We start from the raw sequence: 14,489 nt of genomic DNA on the forward strand, positions 1-14,489 counted from the left end.
ATTGGAGGCTTCTAGTCAGATCCCAGGTGTACTGTGTCCCACATGCCCTGCCCAAGGACAATACAGGGCACTGTATTTAGCAGATTAAATCAAAACATACAGAAACACCCTTCTGCTGCTGTCACCCCTTACCTGGAAATTATAGCACGTACAGCAAGGGAGGAGGTGGAAGAGGAGATATTTGGTTGTCTGCTTTTGTCATTGCCTGTCTGATTCTAGAGAAAAAACTTTCACCATAAGAAGCTGATGGTGATCAGGTGCATGGGAGGAGAAAGGAGAGCCGGTGTAATGAGTGAAACAGTTACCTGCGGTAGGGCAGAGTTAGTCCCAAGAGCTCTCTCTGGCTTTTTTTCTGACAACTGTGCATGATCATCCCCCAAAAGATGGTAACAGCTGCTGGCACTGGCTCCTGACATCTGTCTGCAGTATCTGTGCAGCTGTATCCTGAGGAGGTGCTGTAGAAAACACAAACAGGTAATAGATTTCGCAAAACTAGCTTACAAGTCCTCGGGGCTGAATTGAACTGTTGTAAATCTCACCCCCAGATGTGGGTCTTCTGTCATCGAAATACACACTGCCTTTACCATACAGCCGTGTAGGAGCTGCCGTATGAATTGCCTCTATGAATTTAATTAACCTTTACCAAAGGGTTAGGTTTTTTCCCCACTGAAAACAGAACTAATTTTAATCTTCACCCCTCTCTTTCATATCACAGGTAGTGATTAATTACTCAATTGTGAAAGGACTGAAGTACAATCAAGCAACACCTACCTTTCATCAATGGCGCGATGCACGGCAGGTCTATGGCTTGAATTTTGCAAGCAAGGAAGAGGCTACCACATTCTCCAATGCAATGCTGTTTGCTCTAAATATCATGAACTCACAAGATGGAGGTAAATTAGCAGCCACTACGCTCTTTATTAATCTGTGACCTTTTACAATGCTTGTTATCAATCACCTAGTGCAGTTGTATTGGATAGCATGCCATTATAAAAACCGTTATAATAAAAAAAAGTTGGTTTCTAGTAGACAGACTTTTAGAACAGCATTTGCTGTGGTATGAATTGTACATATTTTCAGGTTTCATTTGCCTGCCTTCTAATTTTTCATGGTGCCTTAACTCACAATAGGAAGTCAGTGGTTATTTGGAAAAGCCTCAGCAGGCAGGTAGCCCCACTGATTTATAAGGATCTGTGTATGCGTTGTGTTACATGTAAGATGGCAGAATATAACTTTAAATAAACAGAAGCTAGAGTAATATTAGCAACATTTTATAAGGTAGAACTTGGAAATGGTATTTCCAGTGTGTTGGGCATCATCTACAACCGTTGGCTCTTGTCGGTCGGCTTTTCAAAAGAGGAGTGTGTGGCATCTCGGTTATTTCATAAGGTAAAATGCAAAGGCTTATATGCTGGACGTTGACTGATGTTCTTCCTAAGTATTATATTGACTGCAGTTGAAGTTTGTGGTGAAGTTTACTGTTCTGTGAAATTGTCATTACACTACCTTGATGACAGCCCAAAATAAAGTCCTGGTTTCTCAATGGAAACCAGTTTCTGGTCTGTGGTATCTGGATGAAGTACTGCCCTCCATTACATGCCTATGACCTCTCTGCAGCTCCTGGGCTGGGAACAGAAGGCAATGCTTGTGTGTTGTGTTTTTTTTTTTCCTGCAAAATACACACCACAGCCCTGTTTTCCTTTTGAAAACACAGTGAGTCAAGGTTTACATCGCTTGCTGCCATCCAGGTTTCACTGCAGTGTTTGCTGGCAATGGACAGCAGCTCTCTAGAAAGAGATTGTCTCCTGACAACCTTCAGTACACAAATAAGTCTTACTAAAAGTCTATTTGTAATATAAAAGTTCATATTTTTTGTTTTGCTATTTCCATTCATTCTGTTGAGCTGACAAATGCAAAAGACGTCAAAAAATCAAGAAATGTCTTATGAGCTATATTTAGAAGTACTGAGGACTGAATTCTGCCTTCTTCAGCTTGAACTTTTTCAGCTATAGTTGTGCCACAGCAGGAGACTTCAGGAGGAAATCTGGCCAACACTCACCAGACCTAAACTCATGCAGGTCTGAAGTACTCTTTGGCTGCTCATATGTGCTCAACCCATTTAGGCCACCAGATGAGACTTCAAAATTTGGATACTTTGACTATAGTCTTGATGTGGTGATTGGTTTAATGTCTGTGAGGAGTCTGCCTTTCTTACAAAAGTCCTTAAGTTTTGGGGTTTTTATTTCCATCTGTCTCTTCCTGTCAAAGGGAGTGGGGTTTCTAAAGAACTTTGAGGTTGTTCCAGGGAGGTGCCTTGTGGAAACGCATCTCAAGATAAGAATTTATTGCTCTAAGGCTAAAATGAAAGAAACTGTCTTAAAGTGGATACTTTAATTATGTTAGCTACTCCTAGCAAAGAAAAACAGGTATTTTTAAGAAAGTGGTTTCGAGTATTTGAAAAGCCTGTTAGATTTCTGAGAAGTTTATGATTATACAGCAAATAATAATTTGCATTTTTGGGGGTATTCTTTTATTAATTTACTTAGCATACCAAAGTGTGTTAGATGCTTTACAGACAAAATAGCCAGACCATGCTGAAGAGCTTTCATTTAAAGTTTGTAGTTGTCACATAGACAGACATGAATTGGGTCACAGATGAAAAAATTTCCTACTTTCCTTTCTAGAAAAAAAGATGCTCTGGTAAACACTCAGTCTTCAACAACCCCTCTTCTCTCATACATAAAGTGTTAGAAATTTCAGAGATTGCCAGTTGTCCCATTCTTTACAGCTGAGCTTGTCAAAAACTGAAATTTGGTTTAAAGGGAATTTCAGCATTAGTGTTTTTTTAAAAACCTCTGATTCTGTGAAACAAATTCCCAAAATATTAAATTTTAGCAAAATTAATTTTTAATTACAAAATTTATTTCTATACATATTTCTCTTTAAAATTTTATTAGCTAAAAATTGATAATATATTGAGGACTTTTATATTATCATAAGTTTCCCAGTTATTGCAATGATCTCAGCATGCGAGTTGACAGCAAAAGTACGTAATGGATATAAGGTATAAAGTGTTTTTTCAGATCTGCTCTTCTAGGCTCATATAGTGAATAAGCTTTTGTGGGCATGAATTAATGCAAATAGGAATTCACACAAACAGACTTATCCATATATCTTCTCAGGCACAGCCGCTGCCTGCATGCTCCGTCCATTCTGCTGCCTGTATGCTGCATTAAGGTTTACTTTTTCATATGGAAAAATCATTAGGAAAAAAAATTATTTATTATATCTACACATCCGTGTATTAAAGTTGCTCATGTGCTTATGCAGATGGATGACAGCTTTAAGGAGTGCATTTGTACACACAGAACTGCTCACACACTAATAAAATCCTCAACTAAATCCAGATAGTTAAACAGAGGTTCCCTCTGGCACATCCATAGTACAGAATAGCCTTTCTATCTGCTAGCTTTACAGTTTGGGATATGCTACGAGCAGTACTTAGGATGTGCCATTTCTAATGTTTAATTGTTTCGTATATTCCCTGCTGAGACATTAGTATGTTTAGGTACTACTAATCTTCCCGTAGCTGGATACAGATTCTGGCTTCCATGACTGCTTCTCCCTTCATTCTACCGCCCACTTGCATCGACTAAAATTAATCATGGTAGACTACAGCAGATAATCTGAGACTGCATCATATCTTCAGCAGATGTGGAGTCAGAGTACTCCAATATTTGGAAAAATAACCAGTCTTAGTTGCAAAGCAATGGTGTGGGTTTTTGAATGGCGCACTAAGCTGAGTGAGTTTTAAAAAATTATAGCAGTCTGTGTTTTGGGGAGTTGGAAATAATTTTTAGGTAGTGTTGACTTTCAAATGAATGACTCATTCAAATGAATATACAGTTATGAGCTAGTGTTGAGGATTACTGTACTGTCCCACTTCTTCATGAGACAGACTACGATACCCGAGATCATTCACTGCATGCACTGATCTCTGTGCTGATTATGTGGGGCACTAGTGAAAACTAAATTGAGTGCTTCAAAAACTAAATCGAGTGCTTAACCTGTGGTTAAATGGGCTGAATCAGATCTTATATCTAGCCTGTGTTAACCTGGGTTGAGTATCAAGATCATCCCTGGAGAGGGATTCTTCCAGGGACCCTCATGTCCCAAAAGTTTGGGAGAAAAGCCATAGTCCAAACTTGCTGTCTAGTCATATTTCTGCAGTGGATGAATTCATACTCTTACCCACCAAGGGCTGGCCTTCTTCAGCATGGCCAAATTCTCAGTGCTGTGATGGGAGCCTCTCCCAGCACGCGTCCTCAGGGTGGGGTAAAGCAAGCCTTGCAGTGCAGGCAGGAGCTGAGCATATACTCAGCTCAGTCTTGTGCTTTGTAAGGATGTTAATGATCATGTTAGGGGTAATCTGAAATGAGATAAAATAAGACTAAAAAGAAAATAATACAAATGTATACCATCCTTCCTTTAGAGTTTGTCAGTTGCCTCGCTGAATCACAGTTGTTTACCTGTCACCTTGTTTATATGCCTAATTACTTTGATTTCCTTATACATCTCTTTCATCTGTTCTCCTTTACAATAAAAAATGAAGAGTTGGTGCTGAGCCAGCCTGCAAAATGAGAGCAAATGATAACATTGACTTGCTCATTACCAGTCTCTTCCTCACAGTTCTTTAATGGTGTCATTTAGTAAGACCATTAGTATGACAAATGACTTCCCATTAAATTGTTTTTCTTTCATGGGTGTCCACTTTGTGAAGCCAGACCTTTTACTGGCATAAATTACTTGATGCAAGGAGTGTCACCAGCTTACCTTGTCACCTGCAGCCAGATTTCACTGGGGACAGACCCCTTCTTGCCCAGGGATACTGCAGGAAAAGCATTTTGTACAGATCCTGCCCTCAGGCTGTTTGATGTTTGGTAAGCAGACAAGGTTCATGTTCTTCAGGGCTTATTGTTAAATCCTCTTAGATTTAACAAGGGCAATGACCGGTGGCAGTACAGCACAGTTATTGGAGCACGGCATAAGGTGAGGATATCAGTAAGCTAAAGCGGGCAAGTTCTTCCCTGACATAATTTTGTAGGAAAGCCGGTGGTGCCTATGATGAAGGTAACTCTTTCTGCAGGGCTTAACGGAGCCTGTACACTCAGCGCTTCTCCCAGTAAGTCATTACATTTCTCTGGGAGAGGCAATGAGAATATTTTACCTCCTTTCTTGCTCCCCACATCGCTAGGGACAGGCAAAGGAATGACTTCATTTCTTTCCTTCCTTATTTGCTCACTTCAGACACTGTCTTTGCATCCCTGCCGGTCCCTGAAGACCCTGCATGTTTCTGTGCTGCAGAAGGAGGCAGTGGCTCGGCTTTGTGGTTTGGCATGACCAGCTCTGAGGGCATCTTGGGCTTCCATGGCTTAGAGATTTGGTACCTCTTGGAGAAGAATTGAGAGTCTGATCTATGCAGCCTGCTGGTAAATGCTGCCTATGACATAGTGAATATAACATATTATGGACTTTTCTTGATGTCTTTGCCCTGGGGACTTGAATAGTTATTGTTGACTTACAATGCAAGAAGATCATATTTCTAAATGTAAACACCACATGCTGGAGAGCCTTATGCAGAGAGCTATGTTGCAGAGTTAGCCATAGTTAAAGAGGTCAGCTGCCTTATCTGACTAAGACGGGTGAAGTTAGAGGAAAGCATGAAATAGCAGGGGACAGGTTTCAAGAAAACGAATAGTGATTTCTTTTTTTTGCTTGTAAGAAAGACATTTTCTTGTTCTGAGTATAAGTGGTTTACAGACCACACGATATAGACGTGTAGGTCATAGAGGGTGCAGAGTTCATCCCCGTGCCTTCCGACACAGAGCTTCACAGACCCAGCTTTAACTCTGCAGGGAGGACATTTTGGCAGTCAGAAGGATTCCTCCTCACTCTTCTTCTAATTATCAGATCTGCTGACTTTTCTTTTCCACCATTGTGGATTATTTGACATGTATTTCTCCAGTCCCCTTTCCCATAAGTTGGATTTGATTAAGTTCTTCAGAGTTTCAGATCTTTTTCCCTTCCTTCAGTCATTCTGCTCTTATCCAGAAGTGACTGCATTTCTATATTGCTGGGAGGAAGTTCCTTGAAAAGCACTTTAAGCCCTCTAAAATAAGGAAAGAAATAGAAAAATAAAGCATTGATTCATCAAATAGCAGATAAACTGGCATATAGCATACATTCTTCTAGTTAGACGCCCTAAGTTTTTGCAGTGTTTCTGTCAGTGCAGGATGTGTGTGAAGATTATGGTGCACTGGATTTCAGATGAAAGTCTACACATTTTTTTTAAATAGAATTTTATAATGTTATATTCATTTTTTTGTTAGAATTTTTCCAGCTAGTCCTGCATCTCTCAATATTTCAGTGGCTCTAAAGTGTAACTGCTGGGAAAGTCAGTCAGCTGCATTCATCTTCTACAATGCAGTGACTGTTTTATTTGATAATATTGCCCCAAGACTTCCCAGCACCACAGAGGACACAGTGTGGGAAGACAAAAGACTGCATCTTCATTACAGTACTGCATAATACATAAAATAACTCATCAATAATGGAGGGGACCCACCACAGAACATAATGCCCACTTGCAGACAGCTGGTTCCAAAACCATGCTGGTGTAAAGAGATCCATGCCTCATGTAAGGCGCTTCACATGCTGTGCAGTGGGCTCATTTCCCATGCTATCAGGTGTGTTGGTACAGAGTATAAGCCACTAAGATGGTATATTCTGTGAACGTTGTACTTTGAAGTGTGCTAATAACATTTAAAGACTCACGTAAGCTCATATGGTGTAGGTATTGCAGGACCGTAAGCATGCCATTCTGCTGCAGGTCTTTTAACCAAATGATCTCAGAAGTTGTTCCTATTTATAATGTAGGCATAGAGAATGTGTAAATAACAAGCTTTTAAACTTATTAGTGTAAATATGATCCATGTGGTCAGACACCTAGTGCTAGCCAAAATAGCAACCCACAGGCAATGGTTAGATTATCTTTAAGGTCCCTTCCAACTCAAACCATTCTATGATTCTATGCATTGGGTACATGTTAAAAATAGAAAAAGCTTTTGCTTCTTTAAAAAACAAAGCTTCCCCAGGGGAGTAAATCTTTCCGGAGTGACATCTTCCAAAGGCACCAGAGAAAGGTTTAAAGAAATAAATTTCACAATTTTTCCAGCCTCACGCCTACTCCAGTTTCAGTATAAACTTTAGTTGCTCAGAAATGCTCTGCAGATAGGGCATTTTCTGATCTAACTTGCTGTGCTTTGTAAGTCAATGAAGAGGGAGGGAAAATTCAAGTAAGATGATGAGCTTTTTTGTTTTGTCTGCTGCATTGCTTTATCACTGGAACTGTTCCAGAAAAATCCACCTGACCTATAAATAATCTTTTAGTATATTGCTTACTATAGGAATAAATTCCTTCCTTTGCAAACTGGACAGAGATGAGCTGTTATGCAACAAAGTAGGTGTGAATTTATTTTCCTCCGCAACCAGTGAGGGGTGCTCCCCAGGCAGTGCCCCACCATGTGTTCAGCGGGTCCCGTCTCTGCACGACCCTTTGAGGGCAGGAGTCCCTTGCACCCCCAGCTGAAAAACATCAGCTCAAGCCATAGTAGCACTCGCTGGGTCTTGCTCCCAAGGCTCATTCTTACTGTGCTGTTGCGGATGACAGTTCTCATACAAGCCCACTGCCTGTGTTTCCAAAACAGCCAACACTACTCCTGGAATTATGGGCACTTTCCTTGCAAGGGCCGCTTGCCTGCAAAACTGCTTAAGTGCCCTCTTCTCAGGTTAACCTGAGTTTCCTGAGATGGATATATGACATTTCTCAGAACCTGGGTATACTTCATAAGTTAAGTTCGCATTAAGCGAAACATGTTTAAAACCAGAACTGGAAGAAGTTGGCCCAGCCAGAAGAAACAGGGAGTAAAACTGGTTAATCTTCCATAGTAACTTGGCTCCAGCTGACTGGAGCACAGGAGGTGAATTGCTTCACTCATGAATAGATAAACTAGGATTACAGACTCCTTTCACTGTTAAAACTGCAAATATCATTGCTGTTATTCATCTGTCATTTAATTATTCTGCTCTACAGAAGTAGGCATCATTTTTTTCAATTCAATTTTTCAATCCCCCAGATGGTAGGGATCCATGACAGAAAGTTTTCCAGGGCAGTGAAGTGCTCTCCCAGTGTTATGCTAATAAAAACCCATGGCATATTGGTTGTACGCGTCCTAGCCACTTTTCTGCAGGACTCTTATTATACCCCTGCTTAGAGCAGCAGCAGCTCTGGAGCCGCTGTCGCATGTCTAGAACAACAAAAGGTGCCTTTGTTCTTTGAAGAGCATAACAAATCTAACGGCTCTTGAGTCTCTTGCTGATGTTTTTTGCTGTGCTGAATTCTTCTGCACAAAATGAAAACCACTTCAGGAAGGAAACTGTGTGGGGAGAAGATTGTTGAGAGATTTAAGAGAGACTTGCACACATTGAGAGTGAAGACTTATACTAACAGATTCCCTAGCGCTGTTGCCCTCAAACCCTTGTTTTTCTGAAACTGGTGCAAACTGGCAAAGTTCCCAGAGCTCAGTGGTAGGAGATGCAGTGTGGCTTTTTCACTAGACTACAATAAGTGTCAGAAGAATATATTAGCTTAGGGAAAAAAAATGTAATTATCAAAATTTAAGAAGTCCAGTAATTTATGTGCAAGCAGTGTAGGCCAGATTTCAGCTGGTTTTCATTTGGAGACCATTTATAGCATGTTTGCTTGCTGAATATACCTCTTTATCGGGCAAGGGCACCTTTTCAGGGGTTAGTCTGGACTATATATACCTCATGTCCTGTATCAAGCCATGGCTATGAGTGGAGCTCAGCCTCAAGCCACAGAAGTATGAAAGCTGCCTTGCCCCAGGAGATGCTGTGACTCAGAAGCAGCTCCATGTCACTCTCCCTCCTCTGCTTCCTCTCCTGTCCCCAGAGAGGTGGCAGGAGAAGGAGTACCTGCCACCAGGACACTGCTGGCATCCTCTGGGCAGTGGGTGGTGGGCTATGCCCTGACTCTGCCCTTCTGCGCTGCCCAGGCAATGAGCAAAGGGGAGGGCTTACACACCCTCTGCCTTCTTGCCTCCTGCCCGTAGTCTGTGCTTGGAGTCCACAGCTCTTCAAAACTCTGAAGCATATGAAGTGCAAGTGGCTTTTTGTGATGAGAACAGTGTTTTTCTCTTTAGCTATTCCAATGCCATACTTCGGCGTGTTGAGTCTCAGTGCATTTGTTTTGCTCAACAGTAATAGTCTATAGGACATTTATTTATTCATTGGACACCTGATTTCTTTCATGAAAGAGAAGTTGCTGCTTGGAAGAGATTTGATCTTTTAACAAACCTTCTTTCAGTTTTGTGTTCATTTTCTGTCATTCTTAAAAGTGCTTTGATATTTGATGTCCTGGGGTAGTCTCTAAAATAACATGACTTCATTTGTGTCGGAGCAAGAATTGCTTTTTTAAGGCAGTTTGTCTTCCTTTTCAAACCCTGCGTGAGTTAGAGCGCTGTAATTCCACGCAGAACAATGTCATTTACCTCTGTACATACACTGACATCTCACCCCACTCTTCCAATTCATCCACAATATTTTTAAAGCCAAATATTGGTATAGTTTGTAATATATAATGTCATTGAATAAGTTGAAAAAGAACATTCTGTGAAATTTTTCTCACTAGAGGAAAAGTGGAGAAAGAACATTGAAAATAAATAAACTGTTTTAAATACTCTAAGGGATGCCCTCATTCTTAAAAGAAAAAAATGACCAGGCAGTGTCCTGTGAGGGTAGTTACACAGATCCAGATTTGCAAAGAGTGCTAACTGCTGATAGGAACTCCTAACCTGAATCAGCCAAACCAGATTGATTTTTACAGTGGTGCTGTGCCCCTCCAAATGCTATTTATTTTTGGAAAAGTAAACTATAGAACCTTCTAAGAGATTGTATAGAAAGTGACATCTCCAGCTTTCTACGGCATTAATAAGTATCCAAATAACACAGGTTGTATTCATTTTGAATCATTTTGCAGAAATGGTGCCTTATGATAATGATGATGTTGTCTAATTCTGGTGTTAGGCCCCCCACCCCAATTCCTTATTTTATACTATTCATGGATACCCTATGCTAATTGTTGGGTACTAGCTGATTTATATCAGTGACTAACTTGAGATGAGATGCACAAATGTATAGGGATTAAGATAGGTTTGGGTTATTAGTTGCTGAGCTGGCAAGAAACTTGATTCTTTTTTTTAGTAGACTTTCTGGATTCCCAGCTAAGAGCCAGACCTTATAATAGTTTGTCTCAACACAATAATTCATACAGTCCCTGAGCTGTGATCCCACTCAAACAAGTAATAATTGTGTCACCATGATCCTCCTGTTACTGGGAGTAGAAGCGTAGGCATCTGTAGTACAGGGTTTTGTACCTGAGCAGGGCTGTCACTGTGGTCAAGGAACAGTAACAGGCTCCTGGGACAGTTGGTTACATGTTTTAGTAGGAGGCACCTCTAGGCAAAATTCAGCCTATTTTTTCTCTCTTTTTCGTCACTGCCTGTAAAGAATTGCTGCTAAGAACCCTTCTCTGGTTCATGGCAATTTCGCTATGATCCTCTCCCAAACTTTCCAATTAATAGATTAATTATTTCTAATTATGCTATAATTAATTAGTGACTACACTAATAGTTAAACCTCTAGTTTAATAATAATAAATTAGGGATCTGGAAACGAATGTGGATAAGCTGTATTTTTAGTGATGCTCCATGGATTTCCCTGGGACAGTTAGTGAGAACTCGCAGGAGTACATGTGTTGTGTGCATCCGTATGTGCGTGTTCACAGGAGCAGTGCACATCAGATTATCACTTCTCTGACTGCCTGAGCTGTGCAAACAGATGGTCTTTGTGCATGCAAATTTTTGGATTTTATACCAGAAATGAACTGGGGAAGAAATTCACACGTATATAAACAGAAGTCAGGAATAAGTTGCTGGGCTGAAAAGACTTTTCACATGTAATCAAAATAAAATTGATAGTGTTTTGAATTTTGTTTTTAAACTCTGCTTTCATTACGTGCCATAGTTCACTAAAAACATGTTCCTGGTCAAAACACACAGCATTTAGGGCCAGAGAACTGGGCGGGGACAGCCAGGGGTGCAGCTGAGGAGCTAGAGCACGGCTCTGCAGCCCTCTCCAGCAGCAGGCTCAGGTGAAGGGAAAGTCTACCGCTTAATTCCAACCACCGAGTGAATTGCCATATGCTGCCACCAGCAAAGCATGTAGAGCAGCTTCTGCTGCTCATTGGTAATCCCCAGGTAGCTCACACAAAGTCTACTAATTGCTGTTTTAGATGGCTCCATGTGGTCATCCAGCATCTTACTCTCACCAAGTCTGGGGGACCTGAAAGCTCTAAGTTATGTGGCATTCTGGAAGCAGAAGCTCAGCCCCTTATGGAAATGACTGTTGTAATTTCTGCAGTTAATACCAACGAAGTAACGCAGCTGAAAATGCAGTTCATTTAACTGAAATTCAGGCACAAAAATGCTAGGCATCTAGTCTACAATAATTGTGTAGTTTCCTTTTCACTGCATAGAGAGAGGACGGCTCACCTAAAGGTGACATGTGGGGGTGCAGTCCTGTGCTGCTGGCTGGTGGCTTGACAAGCTGCACAGTCCCTGCGACGCAACAGGGAGTGAACCTCAACTGTGATAAAATGGAACAATCTCGGGTAGTCCTGCAGTTCAGGAAGGAAGTAATCTGCTAATAGGTGATTTTAGTTCATGAAGCATCTAGCCTTTGCATTTGTACGTGCTCAGCTGCACAGCTGAGGAGAAGGCAGCGTGATTCAGATCTTGAAGGTGCATTTTAAAATCTGCTCCAATTCTACTGATAAAAAAGCCAAACCCTGCCAAGCAATCACTGTCAATGTGATTTGCATGGATTGCTTTATCTGTTGGTCTTGATTAGTATTCCGGAGTGCTCTATAGAAAACAGATTTTAATTCCATTCCCTCCACTGCTGGTTTCCAGGGACTCCCTCTGGTGGTTAGTGCAGTGCCTGAAAACGGCATGTACATCTTTGGCTGTGCAATACAGCACACTACTAGAGGTAGATACTGCGGGTACAGCAATGTAAGGGAGAAATGTAAGCCTATTTCATTCCCTAAATGGATGTAAAAATAACAGTACTTACTGTACTGGTTTTGCTTTATTTTAATGCAAGCCTATTCTCTATTCTAAGGGAGAGAATCAAGTGCTTAAATGAGCCCCATTTTCCAATATTGACCAAATCTTATATAAGAGACCCATCTTGTGCTTTTCTTAATCTCCCCAGAATCTCACTGAGGTGACACTGTGGTGTCCAAGAAATTCAGGACTGGTCCCTTAGCTCTCAGGTCTGGTTGGTGGGATCCAAGGGTTCTGTGGTGGATGATGGCCTTCCAGCAGCATTGCCTTTGCAGGCACAAGTACATGCTCAACACCTGTAGTTTTACCCAGGCTTAGACATGTGAAGAAGCATCCTCCTCTGTGTGTCCGCAAAACAGTGCTTCATTTCTTCACTTGTTTCTGAAGCAGTGAACACCCTAAGTGTATCTGCTGCAAGTATCTATGTGGTTTAACCAAACTCTTCTGAATCCTCTGAGAAAGCACCTGTGACTGCCAGACTTGAAGATGTTGGCTAGAAACTAGTCCTTATACATGGGCCAGAGAGCTGGTATTTCATAGTCAGTAGGACTGATACCCTCTGAGGGAGACCTAAGTTTGGTGTGCTGAGTTTACTGTAACTGTAGGCTCAGCCTCTTGCCATGCTACTCAGTGGTTCTCTCTCCCATCTCCAGGGCATTCCTCCTGAGTCCTTTCTAAGTCTTCCTTTATTATGTATGTGTCCATCCTTTATGAAGACAAGAGAAAAACATCAGCATTTCCATAGACAAGAATATGTACTCATATCTTCTCTTAGTTTAAGCAATGACAAGCTCCAAAGGCAGTTCCCCCCGGTCTGAAGGTGAGCACTGAGCACCTTGATCCACCGCTGTTCCTAATCTGAAGGTCCAGCACAAGAGGGGAATTTGAACTGACAGAGGCATCCATGAAGGGACTGTTTCTGTACTGGTGGCATCTTATCCCAGCAATATAATTAACCAAATTTTGTACTTTGCAAAAACAGATACCCAGATTATGGGAAGGGTAAATTCTGTTTCAACTCTGTGTAAGAAGATTTGAGGCCAATGATTACAGAGGCCTCATGTACCACAACCATCCAGGCAACAGGTACATAGAGGATTATATTTTAATACATAATCAGTGGAGCTATCACTCTTTTACAGTGGGGACATGACTTTATTTTATTCTAAGACCATGCATAATTCAATGTATGGAAGTCCTCTTTATTCTGATCTCATACTAGACTCAGAGGACATGAGAAGGAGCCAAGAGAATTACAGATTTAATCCTCAGTTTCTAGTGCATTCTGCAAATTGGCAGAATGCTGCTGTGGGGAAGGTGAGAGGCGGCTGGCTTAGAGGTGCTTTCCAAAAACATGTCCCCACTACCAACTGCAAGAGTTAAACAGAAGGTGCAGCTGTAAAACTGCATCACACATGGAGACTGTGGGCTTCTGAAGTACTGCCTAGAAGACAATGCAAGAGAGACGATCTCAATGTGGTTTGTAAAGCAGAAAATCTAGAATCAGTTATTTGTAGTAGGTGACAATGATTTGTCATCTGCAAGTCTTCTCTATTTGTCTAGGCAAATCAGTGTAAATATTGTAAATGGCTTTCTGCAAGGAATGCAGTGTATTATTGTGAATAAAAATGTCATTAGGGATCAATCTGTTGTTGTATTAGTATTAGAACTGACAATATGTGCATTGACCATGCTGAGAAACCTAACATCTAAAGGTTTGACAGCTAGAGACATACACTGGGAGAACTGGGAGAAGAGTAGGTCTTCTTGATCTGACATTCAGATCTTATTTCTCTTGAAAGAGTGTGAAAGATAAGAATGGGTGAGGTGGGAAGGAGTCAGCCATATAGACATTAGAGAGTATTGTTGGTATTTTCAGAAGTGCCCAGATCCCCACAACTAGCTATGGTAAGCTGTTGTTTCCAAATCCCTTGTTCCTGGCCAATGCAGACAAAGATCTTCTTCTAGGTTTGCTCAAATATTTGTCTTCTGTGGTCTTAGACTTCAGATGATAAGTTCGGACTCTTGATACGGAGCTAAAACTTAAAGGAGGTGGAACCTGTTAGTAAACTTCCCACGGTACAATGCCCAGAGCTATCATTCTGGGAAGGAGCAGGCTTAAACACACACTGGGTGTGTGGTTTGTCTCAGTGCTGTTGGTGTAGCCATTGCAACACAAGTCAGTGTATGGTGTGACAGTATCTTTGCAGCAGGTGATACACG

The 14,489-nt window shown here is 41.2% G+C and overlaps 1 protein-coding gene across 7 annotated transcripts in view; it reads left to right on the forward strand.

Annotated features, from left to right (window-relative positions):
• The window catches only part of EVL (Enah/Vasp-like), a 158,975-nt gene that overhangs the window by 88,140 nt on the left and 56,346 nt on the right, over window positions 1-14,489 (forward strand). For all 7 annotated transcript variants that reach the window (XM_074868772.1, XM_074868775.1, XM_074868774.1 and 4 more), the window contains exon 3: window positions 716-893. In XM_074868772.1, coding sequence (XP_074724873.1) covers window positions 716-893 — 178 coding nt within the window. The remainder of the gene's footprint in view (window positions 1-715; window positions 894-14,489) is intronic.

The sequence above is a fragment of the Strix uralensis genome, chromosome 4, assembly GCF_047716275.1.
Source record: "Strix uralensis isolate ZFMK-TIS-50842 chromosome 4, bStrUra1, whole genome shotgun sequence".
In the NCBI taxonomy this organism is placed as follows: Eukaryota; Metazoa; Chordata; class Aves; order Strigiformes; family Strigidae; genus Strix; species Strix uralensis.